Source organism: Cinclus cinclus, chromosome 1 (genome assembly GCF_963662255.1).
Source record: "Cinclus cinclus chromosome 1, bCinCin1.1, whole genome shotgun sequence".
Lineage (NCBI taxonomy): Eukaryota > Metazoa > Chordata > Aves > Passeriformes > Cinclidae > Cinclus > Cinclus cinclus.
The window spans coordinates 42,025,667-42,051,487 of record NC_085046.1 but is presented as its reverse complement, the minus strand read 5'-3'; the positions used below and the strand labels follow the sequence as shown (position 1 = coordinate 42,051,487).

Genomic DNA, 25,821 nt, shown 5'->3' with positions numbered 1-25,821 from the left:
CCTGATCACTTAGCAGTGTGAAATTTCTATTGCTTGGGCAATGGTTTGCTTAAGTAGAAGTGTCTTTTGAGAGCTATTGTTCCCTTCACAGACTCTTTTTGGAAAGTTACGAATTTCAGCCTGGAATGAAAGGCTACCATGGGAAAATAGATAAAAATCTGTCTCTAATTATTTTGATATTGGGGTAGTAATAGTAGTAGTAGTTGTCCTGAGTAGTTTACCTCAGGGTTTTTGATGTCTAATGTGTGAGAGGCATTAAAAAATAATTTATGAGTGCCTCTCTGAAGAGAATTAAATCCCAGGTGTTGGGTTATTTAATGTGTATTGTGGAAGTTTTTTTCCAAGAAGTACGTTGTTTGCTGGTAAAGTGTGTCTACAATACATATTTGTGACACATTTTCATGAGCTTGTCTCTTGTTCTGCAAGTCCATGGTTTTTTGGCATTTTTTTTTTTAACTGATTGGAGTTTATATCATGGAAGGGTTTATTTGGATGCACCTTATTGGTCTTTGCCCTCTAGCTGCTGTTTTGATCTTGTCAGTCTCCAAACTGGCTAATACAACAGAGAAGGAAGGTGAAGGGATGAACGTATAAATAAGTTGGGAGGAGTGCAGGCTCAAGCTCCAGCATTTTTTATGCTGCCATCCAGAACTGTTCTAAAGAGCTTTTTAATTCTTTCAAAACACAGGGTTTTTTTTTTTTCCCCAATGAGATTTGTATTATTTATGCTTAAACTACAGAGTCATTGGATTTAGGGCCCTGTGGTGGGGCCTTGCTAACTCAGTAGGTAAGGTGTTGGTTAAGAAGGCAGTGCTACATAGAAAGGCAGAGCAAATGTATGTCACTGATTTACTTTTTCTATGACCCTTGTCTCACTGTCATTGTGGGCAAATAGGCATTTTTATATAAGGTAACAGCCGGAGACTTAAAAGACTTGTTTGACTTTCTGTGGAAGGTAGGACCAATTTCTTACTGCCTTTCTCAAGTATATAATGGAGACACTGCTCCCATTGTAACTACTGCTTGTTCTTGTCTCTTTTGGAGTGTAAGCTCTTTGGAGGAGGAACTAATACATATTTGTGAGCAAACATATTTTTACCACTTGGCATGCTGTGATTCTGATCTAATAAGGACACTCCTGAAACAGGAATACTAATTATAATTGTTCCTTAATCCCTTGTGAAAAAAAAAAAAAAAAAGAAAAAACCACAAACCTCAACAACCTTTCTTATTAAAGTATAATTCATTAGCATGTTGCAATTTCACGCTGTCTCAGTTTTCAAATTCAAGACAGTGTCTCCCTTTTTTTATTTTTTTTTACATGTTTTGCTTTAGTATATCAAAGGACAGGTCTCTGATATTCTTTGAACAGTGAAGAAAAAAGCCATACGTCTTAAGCAGGTGTAGGTTCTCTTCCCTTCAGTAGCCTTATGGATGAGTAAAGCAATGAAGGCATGTAACACCCTACGTGAAAGGTGAAATTAGATAAGTAAAAACATTTGAGTTACCATGTCGTTTTTTCAAACGGCTTGAAAGTCAAACTATCATTCAGTCTGGTTTTTTTCCAGGTGCAAATCCCTGTTAAAATTTGTTTAGAGTCTGTGCTCTGTGTGTATGCATACATATGTGCATCTTATTAGCATGATCTGGTTAATGTAAACAAGATGTTTCTCTTCTACACATGTTTAAAATGGGTAACTAATCAAATTTCTCAACAGTTTGACTGATAGACTAATGCACCAGTTATAAACAGCAAAAAAAAATAGGAGATGCTTTCTTTTTTGTAGCATTCTTTACAAGGGACATTTAAAATATGAGTGATACAGAAAATCAGAACAGTTTGTTCAAATGGTGATGTCTTAGCCATGAAAAGGCAAGAATTACATTTCTGCCTTAGTTGTTGTGGTAGCAGTGGTGTAACATAATTTGAAAGTCTGGTTGGTTTGGGATTTATGGATGTTCTTAAAGATTTTGCAGAATATGTTATGGGTGCTGTGTACTCTCTTAATAGAGGTGATAGACTAGATATAGACAAATCTCTCATTGATATGTTTAAAGCATGTAACTCAATAGTTTTTTCTTCACTTTTTACAGAAAATAAATAGTTGGGGGGTTATATCTTTTTGACTTCAGTGCTGTCTTTTTCTGAACTAATTATGCATCTCCTTTACTGTTCCTCTTATTAGACATTTTGGAGGCTTTCTTCACAATGGCATATTCCCAAATGCTCTTAAGAGGTTCTGTCTTAGACGTAGGAACTTTAGCAAAACTAGGGGTTGCATTACATGGATGTGTGGTTTTGAAACTTAAGCAACACATTTTCTCAAAACACATTTTCCCAAAATTTGTATGTTATTCATGTTAAACACGTAAATTATGTTAATACTGAGGAATTTGATGTGGAATTTAATGAGGAATTTAATTACATTCCAGTGTATACTTTTGAAATTTACATGTTTTGTACCCAACCCTTGGATGTCTATATTTTGTAATGCTCTCTTTAATTGTCTTAAATGTCTGGCTTCTTATGAGCCAACACCCTAGTTTGGCCAATAGCCCATACATTAAGGTAAATATTCTCCCAAGTTGGAGGAGTAGGTGAGTCAATGTAGAGTGAACTTTTCTTAGCTGAATTTTCTATTTAAAAACAAAAGGCTGCTTTATGATAAGCAGAGAATGTCAGTATTTCTAAATAAAAAGTTAATCCTTAAAGAAAATTCCTTTGTTCTGACAGTGGATGGTATTTTTAAGCCAGACTTATTAGAAAAGTTCTGTTCTTATTCATAAGCCATACTCCAACTGGAAAAAAAAAATCAAGCTAAATGAACCAAAACCACAAAAAAAACATCCCCAAAACACCCAAACAACCTCCCCCCAACAAATTAAAATAACCAACCAACCAGCCCTATTTATTCAACTCTCAGGCAGTTTTAAGTGAATGAAAGTAAATGAGTGCATTGGTTAGATATTTCCCTGATGAGCTGATAAATGATGTTATCTATGGAGGACTGCTCTTTTGGAGAGATAAAGAGGGAAAATACAGAGCATAATAATAGAAGAAATTCTGCTGCTGTGCTTAAGTAATAAAAATGATTGTATGCGTTATGAGAAAATAGATGAAAAGCACAAGAAAACAAGTATGCTTTGAGACCTTTGTTCTTGACTTTCTTGAAACTGTAATAGGTAGAATTTTCCTGTTATACTGAGTAATAAATGTAATAATAAGTACTTTTGGTATATAATTTAATTTTGCTGTAAAAAATGAATCATTATTCTGTTTAGAATTAATATATAAACTCCTGGGAACATCACACATAATAATTAAACATTTTACTTAGATATATTCTTCCCAGATGTAATCTTTTAATTTTGTACTCTGAATTTTTTTGTCATTGATTGGTTTTCCCCTTTTTTTTTTGTCACTGCTACCTCTATTTCTGCAGGAACAAGTAGGTTATTGGTAAGTATTTTGACTAAATCAGAATTTACAAAGTTTTACCTTGGTGAGGACTTCTCTTTATTTTTTTTTACCCTCACTTACTTTGGTAAAAACTTTGTAGACAGCAGACAAATTGTCTGTAAATGCTGTGCTTTCTCAGGTCTCCATTTTCGCCTTGTTTGTGTAGTAGAGTAATAGTTCTCAGATTCTCCAAGAGACTTTGTCTTCTGCATGCTTTCAAGCAGCATCATTATCTGTGCTGTCTTCTAAGATGCTGCCTTCTCCTGGGGCTTGCTCCTTTGTTCCTGTCTGCTGCGTTTCAAGTGCAGTGTTTACTTTGTCTCTCCCATTTCTTTTTTCATAAGACCTTGTATGCATTTTGGCCAGTTTGCTCAGAAGACTTCTCTGCATCCAACAAGATGCTCTGTTTCACCATGTTCAGTTTAGTCATCCTTGTCAACCATTATTCAGCCATTTTCACATCATACCTCTTCCCTTTTAGCTATCATTAAATATATTCTCAGCATGGTATAGCCACCCTCTCTTGTTATCATGTTTCATGTAATTTTGATCAGATTTGTTGCGCTACAGTACAAGTTTGTGCAGTACAAGTTTTCAAGACATTTACACCTGTGCATTTTGAAAAAGTAGGACTTGATTCTTCTGATCTTGGAGCAGCTCTTCTACACTCTCTTTTCAAGGATGCGATTTCTAATGGAAAATTTTCTTTAACTCTGGTATGTTTTTGAAAGTAGTGACTTTATTGACAGTGTGGAGTAGGGCAGGGGAGTGTAGACAAACTGGTTCCTCACACTTAAAAATTTGTAGTTGTCTTGCCAAATTACTCAGTTGCTCAAGAACTGCCTTCTTCTGACGACAGAACAGTTTTCCTGTCTGTCTTCTTCCACTTGTATTGCGAAATGATGAGTGGAGAGACCTTTTTCAGGTGTTTGAGAAAAATGTTGCTCCAGGCAACAAGAGAAAATTGAGGGAGTAGCAAAATTCAAGAAGAAAGAAAAAACAAATGTATAGGTTCAGGAGAGACTGGGAATGAGAGAGAATTCTTCCTCTTTGAACTGTGGTAGGCGAGTTAAGAAGAAAAAAGTGATGGGAGTGTGGGGTATCTCTGAAGTAAGAGTGTTCAGGTACTTCATTTGCTCAAAAGCTTTCACACATCCAAGCTGGCCTGCAGTGAGTTATTTGTCATCATAACTGAGCTAGTTAGACAGGTTGATCTTGCCTGCCAAGTGTAAATAAAATACATTTGTGTTCTGAACCACTGACTGTGCTTTCTGGCTAGTTGCTTTCTGAAGAAGGTAGTCAGTTGGGCTCAAAAATGTATCCACCCTGGCTGAACTTCATATTCAGACAACAGCTCAGCTCCACAAGGCTTCACCCAAGTGGCCCCACTTGTGTACCAGAAGCATCTGAAATGGTGATAGGGTTAGTTTCTGCCCATATTCCTTATGTGACCCTGCTGGTGAGGCTAGAGGGGGACCTTACTCTTGCCTCTGCTTGCCAAAGATCTGATGATGGAGAGACATTAGAGAGAAGAAAAGTGTCTTTCCTTTCTTGTCCTTGAGTCAGATTTTGGAAGGGAGTCTTCACACCTACATGAAAAAGAAAAGTGTGTTTCATTGGGTTCTCTCCCCTGTCCCTCTCCCTTTGGAAAATACAATGGAAGTGAAAGATAGTCTTCTGGGCAAAGTTTCACTGTTAAGTGGAGTTTTTGGTTGCTAGTTGAAAATGTGCTTCTTAAGCATTATACGCCAAAAGCTAAAAATCTTCTGTGTTTAGGGTGTTGGTGGTACCTTTTTTATATGGAAACCAAGGCTTGCTCCCAACTAGAGTTTATATTCATGCTTGTCAGGCTTCAGCTACTTCAAATCCGTTGAGAAACTTGTATGGAGCTGTGATGGGAAGGGTATGATGTGTCTAAAATGCAGGTGGTGAAGTAGTAAGTTAAAGAGTGAATTAATGGCTTACAAGTCACTTGAAAAACTGTTCTTGTTTATGCACTTGTCATTTTGAAAGTGCAGGTACTCTAGGACTTTGGATGACAGAAACTTGAGCAATGTCTCATTTAGCTTAGGTCTGACTACAGATCCCTATGGATGAAAGGATGGATGGGGGAGTACCACTGACCTGCAAAACCGGTGGAGCTAAAAAGTTCTTTCCTTCTCCCTTTGTTGGGTGCTTGCATTGATCTGAAATGCCACTCTTGAAAGGCTGTTCTCTAATAACACCTGTTCTCATTTTTCTATTTAAAGTTAATACCAATCTTTCCACAGGTCTTTCCTGCCTGTAATTTCATCTTCTGGTTTGCAAGAGCTTTTTGGGCTTTTTTTCTCTCTTAATGGTTTTGTTCATTCAGTTTCTAAAACTGTGCAGCTGTCAATTCTAATCATCATCACATGACACTTTTACATTGATATTAGACACCTGAAGTTGTGAAATTGATAAAGAATTTGTTTATGAGTCAGAAAATGTCTTGTTCAATTTCTCATCTTCATTCTGTACTGCATTATTTTTCAGTGATTGGTACAGAAGATCTAACTTTCCCACTTACCAAGATGAAGGGAGCTGAAGAAGTTATGTAATAAGATTCTGTCTTTCATAACTTTTTGCTTAGGAGATGAAATATTATCCAAACATATATTTTCTAATTATTCTGTGGACTCCTTAGCTAAAATAGTTCAGGGGTTTTGTTTTATGTCCCCCACTTTATGTATCCCCCTTTCCCACTGAGTTCTGTGGGACATTTAAATCAGAAAATACAAGAGAAAATCCATTGTTTCCCTCAAGGAATTTACAGGTTTGCTTACTTCAGTGTTATTGCACAAAAGTGGGGAAGAAAATACTACTAGATTATGAACCTGAAATCAGTAAGTGCTTATTTGTTCTTACTGTGGCTCAGTTTTCTAGAAAAGACAGACCTTAGAATGTTTGTATTGTGTTCCTTATTTCTGTTTGATTACATATTCTCTCCTAAAGTGAGGGGAGTATTTCTTTATTTCTTTTCTTCTCCAGAAGTCTTTCCAGGTGGTGCTGTGTTCTCCTGGCTTAGACAATTGAGAATATAAGGAAGGATGAGAGGTAGAGAAGTAGATGTGATTTTTCACTGAGACATTTTCTTAACAAAAAACTAATGTCCATAAAATGGCAAATTTTCTCTGGGTAGCCATTTCTATTGCCAGCTGCAACACCTAGAAATTTTCCTCTAGAAGGTTCCCTGGGAATTGGTAATGCTCTTTTTATTTATCTTCTTTATTTCTTTTGAACTTAAAGACTTTAAAAAATGTTCTTTGTTCTTGCATTTAGTTTGAAATAATTGTAATATTACCTTTGATGGTTAGGTTAAATTTGCCAGGCAAGATATTAGCTGTGTTAAAGCAATATGCTTTCATGATTTTGAGCTTACAGAATTACTCATTCTTTTTTTCTATTTCAGCTGTCTGAGGAGAAGAGAGAATTGTGTCACCATGTAATTCTGATAGACCATGTGGTCTTTACTGGACAGCTTTTTTTTTTTTTTTTTAACTTCAAGTTTTACAAATTAGTTTACAGTGGAAGGGAATAATAGAATTTTATCTTGACCTGGACTGTTACTTCCCTGAGAAGCTGAATTATTTCTGTTTATTTTTCTGCTGTTCTTAAAATTTTGCTTCATGGTTTCTACACAGTTGAACAGAAAAGGAAGAAGTGGAAGAAACAGAGGCATTATGCTTCAACTTTAAAATATTTCTGTTATTTTGATGTATATTCTCATAAGCCAACTTAGAGAATTTGGTCTAGGTGGAAAAGGTAGATGGATGCTGAAGTAGTTGGGGAAAAAAATCCTACAGCTGCTTTAGGAAAGCAGTTCAAATCAAATATCAGTGATCTGCTTTGGGTCTGTTTTCAGTCAACTTTTTTTGAAGGCTGGGCACTTGAAAAAACTAAATAAAATGTTAAACTTATAAGCACTATGGAAGGCAAAATTTGTCTTCATAATTTTTGTTAAGTTACAGGATTCAAAAAAGACAAATGAGAGTTAATAAACGTGAGCAGAAATATAACACTAAAAATGGACTTGGCTAGCAACAGTTCTGCTGAAGTTTTAGGGGTTGTTGTGAGACATGAGAGGAATGAGCCAATCATTCATTGGTTTGTTCAAAATGTGCCTACCTATATATACACCCATAAGAGAGATATTGCTGTGTATAGATAGGTCTTTATATACTAATACCTTGTGTAATGGAACACTGTAATAGGTAAGTATTAATTTCTGCTTAGGACTTGTGAAGTCTTAGCCTGAAAGCTCTGCCTGGTTTTTGGCAATGCACCACGGTAAGGTTGGAGAGAGGCCCAAGGACAAGAAGAGCAATAAAAGGTTTAGGCATCAGGGGATGTGAGGAAAGATTAGAGTAACCTGGAGTTTTTTTCAGGCTAGGGGAAAAAGATAAAGAGTGCACACTTGCTAGTGTCTACAAGTGTTTATACAGAGTAGAGTTACTGGCTGTTTCCCATGTGTACTGGACACATAAGAAATAACCAAATTTTTTTTGGTCTTGTATTTTTTCCTTTTTTAGCATCATTATGCAGGCTTTCTTTGTGTGATAGTCATTTTTACATACCACCCTTACACCATCAAATTTACTGGATGCTGTGTTTCCAGATTGTCTGTATATCTTTTTCTAAATACCACAAACATGTGTGCATGTGTAAGTAACATAGGCTTTTGTCAGGCTTCTTATTTTCAAATACACTTTAGAAAAAGTGCATGGATGCAAGGATTTCTCTTATGACTTCTTTAAATGCAAAACAAGGTGAATTTATCCATATTATTTGAAAACACAAGGATACAGGCTTAAAACAGTAATTTGCTGCATGCTCTAAAAGAGCAGCTGCTCCCATTCTACTTTTAGTTTAGCTTTGGCAGTGCTCCAGTTGATGTTTTTTGCTAAAAATTACTCTGATCAGGCTGATTCAATCTTTTGTGTTGATGCAGGTTTTATTTGCGCTTACTTCTTACTACAACTTAATATTTACAGAAAGGATCCTCCAGGCTGTGCAAGTCTAACATGTTTCTTTACGTGCAATTTTGTGACACTCTGCACTATGCTGTCTGGAAGCTCTTAGCAGTTCTCTTTTTTTGCACTGCAAAGTAGTTATTCCAGAATAAGTGCAGGCATGATTTTGTAAAAATCTTAGCAATCCAGGAGTTTGTTTTTCATTGGATGTTTTATGTTTGCTCTACTGAAGTGCAAATGAAGCGGTCTGATGTTTGCAAAGCAAGGCCAACACAGTAAGGTATCACTGAAAGATTGAAATTGGTGCCGATAGAATGAGTGGCCACCCATCAACCTTGTCCTGTGGGTAGTTCCCAAGTCTGCCAAAGATGAAAATTATGAGTTTGGTAGATAAATGTGAGAGAAGATGGGATTTCTTGGCTAGCTAGAGATTCATTTGCAAAGGATGGAAGAGCTTGAGGAAAGTGATACATTCAAGAGAGAAGGAGACAGAATTCACCTCTGATACAAGTCCTGATACTTAAGCAGGTTATTTCAGATTTTCTCTGTCACCTTGGGATTTTCTAGTAGCTGTATTGAACTTTCTGTTCTGTTTCTGTTTCTTGTAATTGTATTTTTTCCCCCAGAATTTTGGTTTTGTTTTAAGTAATGTGTTACTTCCAGTATTGTAGTTAGGTTTGTGAAACTAGATGGTAGGAGTTTGTAAGAATTGGGATCCCTGCCCTCCTAAGGTTGCAGTAGTAAAAGTCAGCTAGAGGTGTGTGCTTGCTCAGTTTTGGTGCTCAGTTCTTTAGTGCTGTACTTCTTTATGTTGGGAATGGGGTGAGGAGTAGTCCTTCAGCTGATTTAAGGGTGTCACAGGCTGAATTCTCTATTATGGGAGAAGGAAGGACAACTTTGCAGAGATGTGGCAACAGTGGCAACACTAATACAAAGGTGATAGTTGTCATCTGGGGAAAAAAAAAAAAAGGGATGGTGTGAAATCGACACCTTCCTAAGAGCTGGATTTTTACCTAGAACTGTATGTTACCTGTTGTGCTCTCCTTGTAAAGAGAGTGAGAAAGTAGTTGATTGAGTTTCATAGCATCGCTTCATGTGATGCTACCTCATCTGATAACTGCTTCCATGATTTTTTCCAAATGTGAATTATCTACAAAACTCAGTAAAAGAAGTCATGTAGAGAGCAAGTTATTTCTGACCCGTTACTGATTGTTAAAGTCATGTGAAACTTTCTTAAGGTACTGGACTTGTTCCTTGAGAAGATGGTAAAAACAAACATAGGCTATAAATGTTGTTAGCCTGCTGGGCAGGGGTACAATAGAGTCTTTGTTCTTACCGAGTACTTAATTGTAAACTGGGTCATGAAGCTATTGCCTTCTGATTTGAGGAAAGGTAGGAAAAGACGAGCTTTTTAAAGGACCTTCAACTGGCTTGTAGACAGTCTAGATTGTTTACTTATTTATATTTTCCAGATACAGTTAGGATAGAGTAAATATTTTGTCTACAGTTAAAATAATAGTTCTTTGGGGTTACTAAAAGTAGTTGGAAATGGTAATTTCCTTCACACAAAACTTAACTATGTGTCTCTTGGGGAAGATGGCTAAAACCAGGAGCTGGATTGCAGTGGAACATTGTGAAGGAATGAGAAATTTCACTGTATTTAAAAAATGTTTCAGCAAGTGTTGTGAGCCCGAGGGTCTTTTTCGGCTATTATGCTAATCTCTGGCATACAGCTGATTGTGGTCACTGGAAAAACATATTTTCCACAAATGCACCTTTTACTTCTGTCAACTCAGTTGTTCCTTAAAGCTTAGTTAAGTGATCTCCTCTGTTCTTTAGGTTCTTCAGTTCTGCACACTGAGTAGAGCTACAGCAGTCAGGTATCCCAGACTTGCTGTGTCAGGAGGATGTTTGTAGTTGTTTAACCATTACCTGCACATCCCCCAAACATAGGACAAGCCATAACACAAATGTTTTGTTAAAATACTTAACTGTATTGCTAGCATACAGATTATTTACTCTGTTTAAGGGCAAGTGCATGTTAGTAAAAACATATTCATCTGAATGCCCTAGGTGGATAACATGAATGATTTTTCACAGCTGTCTATCTTCAAACGTGGTTTTAAGTAAAAGCAGTATTATTATTAAATTATCATTGTTATGCACCCAAACTCTCCCCAGTATTTAATTTGGATTAAAATATTTCCTCCAATAATTCCTGGGATATGTATTTTCTTAACACTGTTAACTTTTCCAGTGTTTTTAAGGACCTGTTGGTAGTTGTCCCTGCCCTCTGTCACTCCCAATTACACATGCTCATGACTCTAGGAAATAAGCTAAAAGAGTTCTGCCCTGAAAGCAGAGGGAACTTGTTAATGACTGTCTCAGTGCTTAACTAGCCATGAACATAAAAGTTAACTTGCTGTAGTGCAAACACCCCCTTCTGTCACAGCAGGACTGGGTCTGAAGCGTATAAGGAAGCTAGAGCCTTTTTCACGTCAAACTTTGTTGTCAATTATGCCTTACAGAAGCAAACAAATGAGAATAATGCATGGGTCTTAAGTCTAGTCAAAACCTAGTAATCAGCAGCAGTAGGGTGATAAAGATTGAGAGAAAGTTTAACCTGGGTCAGTTTTTGAAGAAACTGGAAACAAAACACTAATGGGTGGGTTTGGGTGTTTGGAGGACTGAGAGACTAATTTTGATTTTAGTCATGTTGAGGTGTAGCCTGCGTGAAGGAGGCTACACAGTGGGTGAAAAGTCACTGGATGAAGCTTTCAACAAGTAAATTAATGCTTTCAACTAGTTTTTTCCAAAAGAGATGTTTGGCTGTTCTGTGCTTATTGATGTGTTGTTAGTAAAAATGTGGCTTGGGGGAAGAGGAATAAAATTAAGGAAAGAGCAATATTTAAACTGAAGTGTAAGATTGAAGCAAAGAAGAAATAGCTATGACTAAAATTGAAAGAAGCAGAACCGTACTTTATCTCAGGAAGTGGTTTCCAGCACATGTTCGGCTGCAGCCCTGAGTTCCTCATGGTTGTTACTAGCTATCCTCTTTGACTTGCTTCCTATGAGCTGCCTGTAAGAAATAAATAATTTTCTTGATAAAGGAAGTGCAGTACTTGTATCAAGTGCTAATGCTTTGAGTTAGTTGCTTGATCTACATCTGGATAATAATTAACAGTAAAGATGAAAATTCTCAGGCATCAGTTACTTGAAAGTGCAGCATCAAGTTGCTTGTCATCCTTGACTGACTTGGTTTATTGTGGACTCCTAAGGTTAGAAGTACAACACCAAGAGGCAACAAACTAAAACGTGTGGGAGCAGGCCCAGATGCATGCTGGTGGAAGGTGCAGTGACCTTTTATACAGTCCTGCATCATTATTCTTCACAGCTTCCAAGTTGTGCCCTTGTGCTGAGAATGGATGTAGATTAGGTATTTTTGCCAAATGTTGTCTTGTTGGACAATCTGCCTGCAGGTGTACTCCTTAACAGCTACTGTTCATTGAAATCCCTGTTAGTGTTTTTTTGTCTTTCACTTGTGTGTTAATTATTCAGCAGATCAAAATCAATCAGGCCCTTCTATGGACTGTAAAAGTTGTGTCCAGCTGATCTTGTCCTTTAATTGGAAGACTGCTGTCTTTGGCAATGACATAAATAAAGGTATTAAGCACTTTTGTCATAGACTGTTATGCAGTTGCATCACAATGCAGACTGTCTTAATTATTCTTTACCCCATGTTGCCTGAGGCGGTGACCTCAAAAGCTAAACAAGGTCATGCTTGGCTGGGATGAGAGCAGTCAAACAAATTCAGTGCTACAGGAAGTATTAGTGATTCAGCAGGTGAGGCAACACCCCTGAGTTAATATTTTCCCAGTGCCCCAGACTGGTAAAAGATGCTGCAGCTTGTATGATGGCATGTAAAACCAGGATCCTTGGTTAAAGTTTCAGTGCAACTCTTGGTAAAAATGAACATGTTAATTCAGGATTCCTGCCCAAGTTCCAATGTTAATGTCTATGTCCTCTACGCAGCTGCAATTTCTATTTTAGTAGTCATATGATCCTCTTGTTCCTGCCCTAAACTAACTGTTCTTAAGTTGTTGAGAAAGTTTGTGTACCAGAGGGGCTGACAATGTTTACAATTGTCAACAGAATGATTTCCAGAAACAATGGTTCATTTTGAAATCTTTTGAAACCAAGGGAATCGTATTCATATAAGAAATGTGAGGTCAAAACTGAAAACCCTGCAGGATTTCTTTTTTCTTTCTTTTTGTGTGTGCAGAATAGCTTTTTGGCTTGAATATATATATTTGCTACATGGTTGAGTATGCTCACACTTATATATTTTTATTTTCCATAGGATTCAAGTGCCCTGTATGTTCAAAATTCGTATCTTCTGATGAAATGGATTTACATCTTGTGATGTGTTTGACAAAACCAAGGATAACCTACAATGGTAAGAAAGAAGTAAGCTGATAATTATTTATTAATTTTAAACATTGGTGTGATGATAATCCTTTACTTAATAAGACATTCTGGTGCCTAGTTTGGTGGACTCAGGAATTATGTATTTTTTTTGCTTGTAGTTTATTTTTTCAAATTAATTCCTAAGAAGTTGGTCTTTATGTACTGCATGCCAATATAATTTGCCCTGTGTCCTGCAAGTATAAAATTAGTCTTACTTGAATGTGTTTATTCCATTTTTTGACCACTGGTCAGTGTGTGCTTATTGTCAAGTTGAGGTATGTGTGGCTTACACATCCTTTCATCTAATGACATCAAGTAGTGAGGTGGGTCGATCAAGTCTCCTGAGGACTTTATTGTTACTTGACATGCTGTGCATTTGAACATTATTCAGGAAAATTACACTTTCTGGAAGGAGCTAAAGAACTATTTCTCTAGTTGATTCCATATGTGATACTTTGTAAAGACTGGTTATATGTTTTTGCTATTTTAATCAAGCTAGCCAATATCAAATGAGTCACCTGTAGTAGTGCTGTTTTTTCCCCTACTACTAAGCTCTCCTTCTAGGCAAGCTTTAATGCAAGGCAAACAGGACTTTTGCCACTGAGATCAAACCTTTCTGTCACTGTGGCTTAACCTGACACTCAGTTCTATGGCAAGCACACCAAAAGGCTTGAGGAAACCAGGAATTAGAAAATCTTACTGAAATTTTAGTGCCTGCTTTGGCAAAAAATATTACTGTGCATCTTCAATGAGATTATTGCTCACCAGTCATAAAATGTCAGAACAGAATGCAGTTAGAAAGAAATTGTAGAAAGGAGAGAGAGCTAGACTTTGTTTGGAGGGGAACAGCAAGAAAATGAAAGTTGATGCTCACAAGTTAGGTTAGGGAAAAATCTGATTCAGTGTTGAGTAGCAATGTCACATAATGAGGGGGGTCAAGACACTTGAAGAGGTTGTGCAACCTCCATCCTTGAGCAATTCAGTCTAACTTGGCCATGATTTGAGTAAGGGGCTAGACCAGAAGACCACCAGATGTCCCTTCCAACATAAGCTATTTACTACATAAATAACCTGCAGTGTCATGGGCTCTTTGACCCTCCTGGCACCTTGCTATTAGGGTATTCTACATTGGACCATTTTATTGAAAGAAGTCTTAAAGAATGGTTTGGCCCATCTTGTTCTTTGGATAGCATAATGCTATCCAATACTACTGGTCCTTAATTGCAAAAATAATTTGAAATCATATGCTTAGAGTTGTGAAATCCATTTGAAAGCACAGTACTTAGGAAAAGCAAATATTTCTTTTTTCTTCCTGGTTTTACCATACATATGTTTGAGAAGGTTGACTTGGTCTAACAGAGAGGGCTTTTTCTCTCTTTGTTTTTTCTTTTTAAATTCAGCTCTGAGCATTTTCCAAGATAAGTTGTGTGCTGAGGGATGTCAGACGTTGGAGAGAAGAGAAGCAGACTAGTTGCCCCAGTCAAGGCAAGGAAGTGCACATGGGATCAGTTAGGGTGGAGCAGGAGGAGGCAGACTGGCAGAGAACAAGCTCTGGCACTAATCCATCTCATGGGCTGTGTGCAAATTTGGCTGACTGAAATCCTTTTCCCCTGCTGCTTCCTACATGTACCTATGAGTGCACTCAGCTAACTAACTTTTGTTCAAAGATATGGCAATTACATGATGTAACCTCTCAGTATCATTTATTATGTTTGAATCACAGCAGTGCCATATTCAGACTTCTTTTTCCTTCTTGGATTGTTTCAGTTTACACACTGCTGGTTGGAGCTCCTTTGGGCCATCTTGTTACCTTTGCACAGTTTTTTCAAGTCAACAAATTTGCGGAAGTAAAACCTGTGAGTGGCAGCTGAAGCCACTCTGGATAATCTGCAGCATGACAAAGGTGGTTGTGGGCAATGCAATATGAATTAACAGCAGCATGTCCTCTCTCAGTTTAGGAGTCTGCTGTACAGTGAGCCTCAGAAACTGATTCTAGGAAATGATTATGTAAGTGTGAAATAAGGAAACTATCAAATTAGGTAGGCTGGCTTGAGAGAGATACTTAAATGTATGGTCTCATTTTCATAAGTACTTCAGAGAAGTGTGCATTGATCCTTGTGGCTCCAGTTGGTTAGCTCCTGGAGTGACAGACTTAATCTTAAATTATAGCCTGTAGCTGGCTGTTTAAATTACTGCAGCATGAAAAAATTGAGGATATGGCTTCTGAGTTGTGCAGTGCTCAGTTGGTATTTTGTGTTATAGTTGTGCTCCTTTTAATGAGGCTAATGAAAATTAACTAGCAGATTGGTAACTTAATGCAGCCATGATTTCAGGCCCAGACCTGCATATGAATGTCTTTATGCATGCATTTTTTTTCTTGCCTGTTTTGCTGTTTGTCATCATGAGATCAGTGATGACTCTGCCTTTTTGCCGTAGGCCAGGGCATCTCAAGTTTTGTTTGAGAGAAGAAAAGGTGCTGCTGTCAACTTTTGATACCTACTTCTAAAATGGAAGGCATTTCTTTATGCTTTACTTTGTCATTGTTATCTTGGCTCTGTGCCATATATACTAGACAAGAGTCAACCAGGCATCATTTACTTGTGTTGGTCACTGATATTTCTCAATCCTATTACCACTAGAAGGAAAAATATATTTTCTTCCGTTTTTTCTCCTCATCTTCTTTTATATCTGAGTTTTCTATTGCAAGTAGTTGAAGTGAGCCTTAGACTTTGCAGGTGCAGAAATACTTAGAGACTGAGCAGTTGGATTGAACTGTGCTTATGTCTAGTTCTGTTCTAGATGTGTTTCCTCATGTAAACGTATTAGCTATTCTTTCTAAGAAACACCAGGGAGAAAATTGTATGTCTTTTGTCATTCTGAGAAGACAAACCTTTCTTTTTAAATATGAATCTGAGGCATACAGTCTCCCCCAGAAAAATGTTACAAGACTACTTAGCTGCGATTCAAAGTTTAAGTAAATTAATGAGTCCTCCCAGCCAATCTCTAATTGCTTTCTGAGCTACCTTTGTGCATTGCATTTGGCAGTTGAAAGGGTCAGTGAACTGCAAACTTGGGCAGCTGTCTGATTTACATGGGTTTTCTGAAAGAGTGGTCACAAAAATGCAGTTCTATGCTGCAAGTTGTGCTGATTTTCATATAAATATATCAGTACATTTTATTAGCCTTATTCTTTCAAAATCATGTGACTTGCCTGCAACAGAGATCTGATTGCTGACTCAATTAGGCGTTTAAAAAGAGCTCTTTCTTTTTTTTCTGTGGAACTTTGTTCCACATTTCTTAAACTACTTGTTCACACATGAACCAATATCTAGTCATTTTTATACAAAAGCTGGTTAAATAAATGGTATTGTGCAAAAAACATTGTGGTGTTTGGTGACATTGTCTTTAAAAAGCTTTCCTAGCAATTAGCAAATACTGTTACTTGCTGAGTTGCTGAGGAGCCATAGTAGGTTCTATGCACTGGTTAACCACAGGTTGCCAAAAGCCAGTTTTTGAAGAAAGTGGGTTACTCGTTAGTTGACCGGGTGCTTTTTTAAAAAAGACTTCTAAAATACTGTGTAGCCATGCCTATTCCTTTGAGCTTCTCCAGAGTGTTAAATGAGGCCCCTTGCACCATCTTGTTCAAATTTGTCATGGTGACAAGCTGGGAGCCCACTTAGGGACTGCTCTGTGAAAGGTGTTGCTTACACTGTAGCCCTGTGTTTTGGTCAGATACCGGCATTTATGTGAATTTCCTTGGTGCTTTGGAAGCCACTTACTTTAAACTCTTTGCTGATGATTACAGGTGCCTGGTGAAGTTTGGATTTTGAATATAATTATTGGTTATTTTGTGTTGTTGCAATATTGATACAGCCTTTTTCACAAGAAGATGTTTCATGAAAAATTGAGGGGATGCAGGAGAGACTTGTGACTTTAGATGCTTTTCAACAAAAGTACCCAATTCCTTCTGATGAAACCCTGCAGTTGGTTCTGAAATAATTCTGGTTTGCATTTTTAAGTTCTTTTGTTTGTTTCTCGGCACACTTTGTAAGACTCCATTATTTTTATTATTATTACAGGGCCCCTCAGAGGGCAGGGAGAGCAGCCTGGCCCCTGGCCAGATGGGGAAGCCAGTGACCCTGGAGAGGGGGGAGAGCCAGTCAGCTCACTAGACTGGTTGGCTGGCTTGGCGAGCTGGCCTGTCCTCTTTCAAAAGTTTTGATTGAATTAGCACATTCCTGTGGAATATTTTGGGTTTCATCAAGTCAGCACTTTCTGTTGGAATGGTGTTCTACTGGAAACTTTCAAAGCCCATCTCCTCAAAGCTGCTCGCTCAGGGGTGGTTCTGCTTTGATATCAGAGCTGCTCTCGCTCAGACCGCTCTGCATTTAATTCACGTGGCAGTGGGTCTGACTGTTGGCCAACATAGTCACTCAGGTTCATTTTAAGGGGAAAAGCTTTCACTAGTGTAATTCAGAGAGGAGGAATGTTGAGACATCCAGTGCATGAACTGCTGAAGGTTTTTTCCTTACTTAAAGCAAGGACTTTGTAATTTTTCTGTTTAAATTACAATAAGTGAATTTTTTAGACTTGCAATATTAAAAAACACCAGGAGATCAGGCATCACAGATAGCAGGGATTACAGATATGGTTTTATATTAAGAGTTTATCCAATTTCTTTGAAATGGAGAATTACTATGTGGACAACCATTATAGACAGAATATTAAAAATTAAGGTATGCGTATCAGAAGAAAAAAACAGGAGTGGAACTCAATGTGCTCTTCCTGTCTGGCAATGTACTTTGTTCTCTGGGGTGTTTGGTCCATCACCAGGCACAAATTGAGGAATGTTCCCATGCCATCTAACCAAATTCACAGAATCACAGGATATTCTGAGTTGGCAAGGACACACATTGATCATCAAGTCCAACTCCTCTCATGTGGTGCATGAACCACACAGGGATTGAGCCCATAACTTCAGTGTTATTAGCACCATGCTCTGACCACCCGAGCCAATCTCAAACTGACTTGGGCCAGAACACTGCAATTGATTCAGATGAGCAAGGATGCAAAGCAGGGTTTTGTTGTGATTTAAACACGCTGATTTTTGTTCTAAATCAGTTTAAGGTGTCAAGTTCTGTCTTGTGAGGAAAGCATTTCTTGCTGGGACTGCCATATGCTGAGGCCTGCATGTGAGCAAGTGTCAGAATCTTGAGCTGGAATCTGTGTGGAGGAGTTGTCAGCATTGAAATGATGGTCCTAACATGCATTTTGATCAAGAGCAGAGACTTAAATACTAGCATGAGTCACCTAAAGGACTAAATAAAAATACTTTGGAAACATGCTTTGTGAATGGGGCTGACCTAATTTTTAATAACAAAAGCTGCAGCCTTTGTTGATTGCTGCCTGTTTCAATGGTTTTGGGGCAAGATACTTATGCCAGAACTTGTTGAGTTCGTACTGCTAAGTAGAAGGAAAGAAAAACAGTGCACCTTAACCTAATACATGAAGCACCAAAATGCATGATTCTGGTAGTCCTGCCCACTGCAGTGACTTGATTTGCTTGGTCACTTCTGTGTACCAGGGGAGAGTATTTTATTCAGCAGGACTCATGCTCTCAACTGTTTTGACTGATGCACTCAAAACTTCAGGAATGAAAAGAATTATTAACTTCAAGTTAATTTCTCTGCCAGGGTTCCTGGGATCATACCCTGAAAGACCTTGCAAAAGGGCATCTTGCCAGTCTGCCTGGAAAAGCTTAAGCCTTCCTCCTTGTCCTCATCCTTTAATAGGACTAGACTTCTAGCAGAGCAGTACAAAATAATGCTAAGGCAGATCAGTTGTTTCATTCCTCTTTATCTAAGGTGTAAAATTCTCCAAGAATTTCTTTATTCTTTCGTTTTAAAAGTTCAACAAGATTCTTGGCTAAAAGTTTCTAGCTTCTTGCTCTGTCCTCAGGGATGCTGGGGAGGCAGAAGAGCATACTTAAAAAGGTAGTTTAACAGAACGTGTGAAAAGACACTTATCCCCTGCTTGCAGTTAAACTAGTGGTATTTACTCTTTCTTTTGATCTTATGTACTGGTGAACATCCTCCAAAGTATGTAGGAGGTTCATTCAATTTCCCTAATGCTTTAAAACGGTTTTCTTCAGTAGTTCTTGAAAATATAAAGAACTGTTGAACTTTGAGATTTTGTTTGATGTGGTGACAGTAGAGCATTATTATAGTAAATAAAATTTTAATCTCAGACATTTACACAAATGTTCTTCTGTGAATTAATATAATATTGGCCTAGACTTTTCATAACCTGTCTTGCAAATAATCGTTAAATTTGAGGAGAGGATTGTCATTTTAAGAAGAGAAATTGTGTTTGAAGTAATGTTTGATTAAAATATGATTGGTTTGTACTTTCTCCCTTTCAGAATTGTTGATAATGTTAGAACAAGAGCAAACTTACCGATGTCTACCAGTCTAGACCAAAGATTTGTACTTGTCCAAACCAGATTGCCAAAAGGAACAGTGGCAAACTTAAATTTCTTCCTCCTTTTGTTCAATAAAGCTGTATTTCCTTCTCACCATTCCAAATCTCTCTCTCAACAGTTTTTGATACCTCACAGAAGAGCATCACTGCAAAAGCAGCCTGTTACATTTCAAGTTTGTTGGGAAGAGAGGTTGTTAATCTTGAAGAGTAATGCTGATAAATGTCACTAAATAAAACCACATTCTAGTTCAACTTGTGCAACCTGTGCCTTCCTCCAAGAGGGACGAGGTAGGACCTGCTTCAGTGACCCCATTCCAGCCTCAGTCACTGGATGAACTGGGTCAGTCTCTTACAGTGTGGAGTTGCAGCACTTTTAGAAGCTGCAGTCTCTTATCTCTCCTCCACACCCACAAACTGTCAGCCCTTTGCTGTGGAACCAGCAAAGTATGCTGTGTGTTTGTAATGGTGTGGTTGTGAAGAAAGCTCATCAAATGGGAACACAGTGTAGCTGACAGGGAAGTACTTTGAATGTCTGGAGCAACAATTCCCAGAACTGCAGACTGCCCCATTTATGTCTGCAAGATATACTCATGGAGATGTAGTGGTGATGACTGAAGTATCAACATTGCTTATTATTTTACTTTTTGTGCAAGAGAAAGGTGGAATATAGATTCGTAAAGAAGCTATGACAGCTCACTTTGATGGTTCAGGTTGGAAATGCTCAACAGATGATGCTGGATTTTCTTTCTACTGTAACGAAGTAAAGTCAACATGCTTGGATCCTGCCAAGAAGGACACACTACAGAGATCACACCTATTAGTATCTTAAACTTTTCTCTGCTTTGTTGTGCATATGACTTACTGTTTTAACAAACCTTTGGGGGAGAAGTATTTCCTGCATACTTTCACTTCAGCCAGGCCTTAATCTGCTGGACTGAAACTTCCTGTGACAAAGCCAGGGCAAAACAGCTTCAGTGTCACCTCATACTTGATTAATTTCTTGAGAACAGGACATTTTTTTTTTTTTTCTCAGTACACTGGAATTGCCTTTATTTCAATTCATACCTGTGCCATGTGAATATTTTATATGTGGCACTGGATAAATACAGTAAAGCTTTTGACAGCTATAGAACAAGCCTGCTTGTTTCTGAAAAATAGAGTAAATGGGATCATTCATGTGCTGAATAGCTCAAGTTATTTCTCTTCCTTATATGCTACTCCTTAACCTCAGATACCGCTGTTGTCTTGCTGTTGCACTGGCAGTGCTGCAGAAGTCAAGTGACAATTTTTGTCCTAGAAAATGACAGCTGCACCTGTGAAGCAGTGCCGCAAGGAGCACCTGCGGGTGACACGAGGAGAGGGTGCAGCTGGGGCGAGGAGGGGACCCGACAGCTGCGCTGCCGTGTGCGGCTGTGCCTCTGTTCCATAATGTCGGTAAGCAGAAAGCGGCAGAAAGGCCGGGGACAGCTCGGGGCGCTGGCCGTGCGGTGACTGACTGACTGCGGTGCATCATGTGATGCGGGCAGACAGGAGCTACCCTTCCCTGCCTTGCGCTTTAATCAGTCTTTAGCTCGGAGAGGTCATTCAGAGGATGTCATAAATCGCGTCTGCAGCTGCTGCAGTCTTGTGACTGCTGGGAACTCGGCTCCAGGGGAAATAGCGTTCCTACTTTTTGCTACTTTTGTATGGTAATTCTGCGGTCTTTAGAGCTGGTACCTCCAAAACCTTAACATTTTACTCATTTGCTAGCAGCGGTCTGCCCTTTTGTTTTGGTGTTCTTAGTTGCCCTGTGGAGAGAAAACCTTGGAAATACCCCTTTTCTAATCATAGAAAATGGGTTTCATTTGCTGGATTTTAAAATAAAACTACTTGAAGTCATTAGGTTTAAAAAAAAATGAATGCCAGAATACGTCTCAGAGATTGAGTGATCTATGTAGGAAATTAATGGAATTTCCTTTCCTAAATTTCTTACTGTTTTGCAGGAACTAATACAGATTATTTGCAGATCAGGACTTTATCTTTTCTTTTTTTTTCCCTAAAAAAGTATAAAAGAGTAAGAGGCACTCCTTGTGGCTTAGAAACTGCCCCAAGGGCAGATCAATTTGAAAGTACTGCCTGAAATGTCATTTGTAATTTATTTGTTTTTCTTCAGATTAAAATCTTGCTTTAAAACCTGCTACCCTTTGATTACTTAAATAGTCCTGTGCTTCTGGGCTGCAGACTCAGCCCTTCAGTGTACAAAAGAAGTCAGTCCAGCTTTTTATAGGGGATTTTAGTGGTAAAACAAGCCAAATTCTTCAGAAACAAGCTGGGCAAGAACACTGATAGTGTGATAGAGAACTCTCACTTCTAAACTGGGGATTATTATCATTATGTTTACGTAGGGGAAAATACTGTTTTATGGTATTTTTAACAAAATCTAGTGATTCTAGAACAGGATGTAAAATACCTACTGACATAGGTAAAAAATCTAGAACTTAGTCTAGACTAGCCTAGTCTATCCTCCCTGGGGGACCCGCCTTGCTCCCCAAAGTTTGCTAACTTTGTCACATGTGGCTACGGATTTGTTCAGCTTCAGAAATAACCCCGAGTTCTAACACACATCTGAAAGATGAGAAACTTCACTGGTGTTCAGTGCTGAATTATATTCACACTCAGGAAACCTTGTTAAAATATCCTCAGAAAAACCTCAACTTCCATTTTAATCCTGCACTAACAGCTATCTGTAATTTGAAGCCATATCAGATTTTAATCATTTTGACCATGTTCCTCATGCCCTCCTTCCTTGTGTGAAGTTTCATTAGCTACTATTCATGTGTGATGTTACGTATGTGATAGCCTGTATGTAGCTAATCAAGAATGTAGTATTCACTGTTAATTTTAGCCCGTAAATAATGTTTATTTGTTTGGAATAAAGAGGTTGAGGAAGGAATAGTTTGGTTAGCACTTACCTTTTTTTTTCTTCTTCTTCCAGTTCCAAGGAAATCTATTTTAACCTGTGGCTTTATTAGCTGAAATGATGTCGTAATGGTGTTCAATAGTTTTGGTAGCCTCTAAACTGAAAAAAAAAAAAAGAGGAGAAAAAAACAATTTTAATATGGCTGTATAAATATACTGCCAGATTATGAGCATGTAACTTGGAACAAATACTGGAGAAGTGTCTTTGGGGACTTTTGGTTTTTTTTAAACACATCTTCCATGTTAATCTTTTTGTGTTATTGTTCGTGAATGATCATGATTGCTGAGTACTGTTGGAATTGTGCTTGTTTTTTTTTTATTCCACTTAGTCGCTTTAAAGTTAATAGGAAGGTTTATTGATGGTTTCTCTTTTTTTGGTTGCATTTTTTTATCCTCTTGCAATTCAATACTTACATACTCAGTATCTCACTGATCTTACTGTAGGTAGCTGTTAGCACCAGAAATACTGTATCTCTGTGCTTGCTGCAATAAATTATAATACTGGATAATGGGTTAGAGTAGAGTAGAAAAATGGAGATAACTTTGAGAACTCGGACTGAATAGCTGATGTTATCAGAACCTTTTGCATTCAGGCATGTTTTGCATTCCATCTATATCACAAGGATAATTGCATTTCAAATAGGAATAACTTGTAAAAAGCAGTCTGTCTGCTGCAAACAGAAAAGACAGACAAGTAAAAATTATGTAGTGATTTATATCCTTGTCCCGTGTATGCATGTTAACACTAGACACTGTGTTAATCTGGAGAAGGCTGATCTGGAGCCTGCTGGGAAAATTACCTTCTAGGCCTAGCACCTGGCACTGGGGTTAATAAGCCAGACTTCATGAACACTGAGTTTTGGCACCAGTGTTTTCATTGTGTGTTGCCTGGTAATGCATCCTGTCTTCCCTAAGAATAGTGTCTTAGTCACACACACCTGCTTTTTCTCCCCACCCCCCCCCCCCTCCTGTTTTACCTTAGGCTCTTAGTTTCATCTTTCATGCCATCTCCCTGTGCACTCATTTTGCATCAGATCAAACCAAACTCCTCTGCTTGCAATGAGTCAGTTACTTGGCCATTGTTAAAAGACTGGAAAAAAGATTGGGCAAAACTCATTGTGCTCAGGGCACCTGTAGGAAGCCTGGAATAGGAACCCGAAAAAGGACAAAGTGAACAGAACATGAAATCAAATCCTTCCTCCAACTTTAAAACAAGTCACCATTAAGGTAACCCATACTGCTCAAACTAATATAATAGATAATTTCATCTGAGATGCTTCCCTTCATTCCCTCTCTCTGCCTCTGTTGTTCAGGGACACTTACTGCCCTATCCTTTCCTTCTGTAAAGTTATCTAATGTGGTTGTTTTATCTGCCTTCTGTCAGGTGAGAGTTCTCCCACGTTTCATTAGGCCAGCGTGTCCTCATCACACTCCTAGTTCATTACAGACCATGAAGAATGACACATCTCACTTGAAAATCTTTGCAAAGCAAACTCTTTGGCTTCTGGCTGTAGTTTCAGTGATGGTGAATGGTTGAAGACTTGCCATTTGGAAAAATATTCTCTGCAATCTTTTAGGTCTTCTTTTGTACTGGAGATAAAAAAATTTAGTCACTTAAAAAAGCTGACAAAGCAAAAGGGACTTCCTAAACTCAGTGGGGATCTTTATGAGCAGCCACATCAACATCCTGCACTTGCGAGATCTTGCCCAACTCAGATCTTTCCTTCAGCTTGATCAGACAGTCATCTTCTGTTGTTTCCTCTGCCACATCCGTGCTCCGCCTTACCTGCCAAGTTTTTAAGAATGTTGTTGGTGATAGCATCCAGTCTTGATTTGGAAAAGTTCCTCATTTTAACAGACTTACAGCATCTGAGCAAAATCTTCTTTCTGACTTTAAAGTTATAGGAAGAGACCCGTCTTTGCACTGTATTTGGAAGGAATTCTTCACCCAAGTGATTTATTACTGGAAGAAGCTTTTATACATAGATATTTTCCAGGTTATATGCTTTGATTGAGTTGGGTTTTTATTTGTTGTTTTGGTTAGTTGGTTGAGTGGTTGGTTTTTTGGTGGGTTTAGGTTTTGTTTTTTTAATATTTGATAAGTTACCTGTTATGCAAGACAAGCTGGTGTTCAGGTCTCTCATTTTTCATGTGTTACCCTGCTTGGTAACCCTGCATATTGCTTATGTGGAAACTGTATGGTTCACCTGCCTTTTAACTGGATTTCTGGATTGCAAGTTTTTCAGTTGCAAGTTTTCAATAGAACCTAAGTTGATTTTTCATCTATCATAGAAGTTTCTTAGTACTGGTGTGGATTGGTGGGTACACATAAGCAGCACTTAAATATTTTGCTTTGTTTTACTCCTGAAGAAACAAAAATGATAAAAAATCTGCATGTGTGGATGCCTCTCGTCTTTCTTGCCTGCTTCCATAAGTTTCCTTCATCCCAGCTGTATCTCCAGCTCCCAGTAGAAACGATCCTCTCTAAATGCAACAGACTCTGTGAGCAATACATGCTGGCTGCCTCTGGCCATTTAATCAACCACTCCTCCTTTTGTAGCATACTTGTGGTGTAGGATCCTTTTTTATGGTAAACTCAGCCTTGAGAAGTGTAAATCATTCTTACTGATGGAGCCAAGGAGGATGAATTCCCCATGTGATCCTTTCTTTACCCTGTTTCCTAAGGTATCTTGTTTTGCTGCTGTTTTGTTTCTTGTGGGTTTGCCCCTTTACATGCTACTTTTAACTCCTGACACTGAAGATTAACACAGGATAACCTGAGAGGTCATGTAACGCTTATGAAACACCAAGAAACCAGCCCAAAGGCAGCTTCTTTATTCCATGTGCTGCAGTGAGCAACTTTGTTTCAGGCAGCATGTCCTAGGGTACACCATTCATGGTGGGATTTCACCCTGGGGCAGAAGTCCACTGTGGCTTCTGTTCAAGACATTTTCACCCAATCACCTCCTGAGAAGACAATATTTAGAAGTATTGTCTCCCAGAAGCAATGTTTTTCTGACAGGAGCAGGGTAAGCCTTGGGACAAAATACAGAATGCCAAGGAAGACTCTTCAAGAACAAGGTACCCCTTGGGTCATTCAAAAAACAAACACGTCAGTTCAGTTGGAGTGGGTACTTAGAAGAAGATGGGTAAGGCTGGCAAAAAGTCTTTTTACATCATGTTCTGGAGGACAAGAGTCTTTATTCGTGGTTCATTTATGAACAGGTGCAGCTCTTTGGCCCATACTTAGACTAAAATTTGACAATTAAAAGATGTGGTACTTACAAGTGTGGTAAATGGAACTTATCTTTAGAAGTCAGTGCAACAGGAGAAAGTTATTTAGCTACCTTGAGATTATTTAATGTCCAAAGGCATCTTAAACTGCAAACTGACTGATTTAACAGACATTGGAAAGACTTAAGCAATAGTTTTAGAGTCAAGATATGCTCTCAATACAGTTATCTG

General features: G+C 38.2%; 1 protein-coding gene across 1 annotated transcript in view; it reads left to right on the top strand.

Moving 5' to 3' along the window:
• The window catches only part of ZNRF2 (zinc and ring finger 2), a 50,584-nt gene that overhangs the window by 17,138 nt on the left and 7,625 nt on the right, over positions 1-25,821 (top strand). Inside the window, exon 2 of the mRNA XM_062496699.1 lies at positions 12,812-12,907. Coding sequence (XP_062352683.1) covers positions 12,812-12,907 — 96 coding nt within the window. The remainder of the gene's footprint in view (positions 1-12,811; positions 12,908-25,821) is intronic.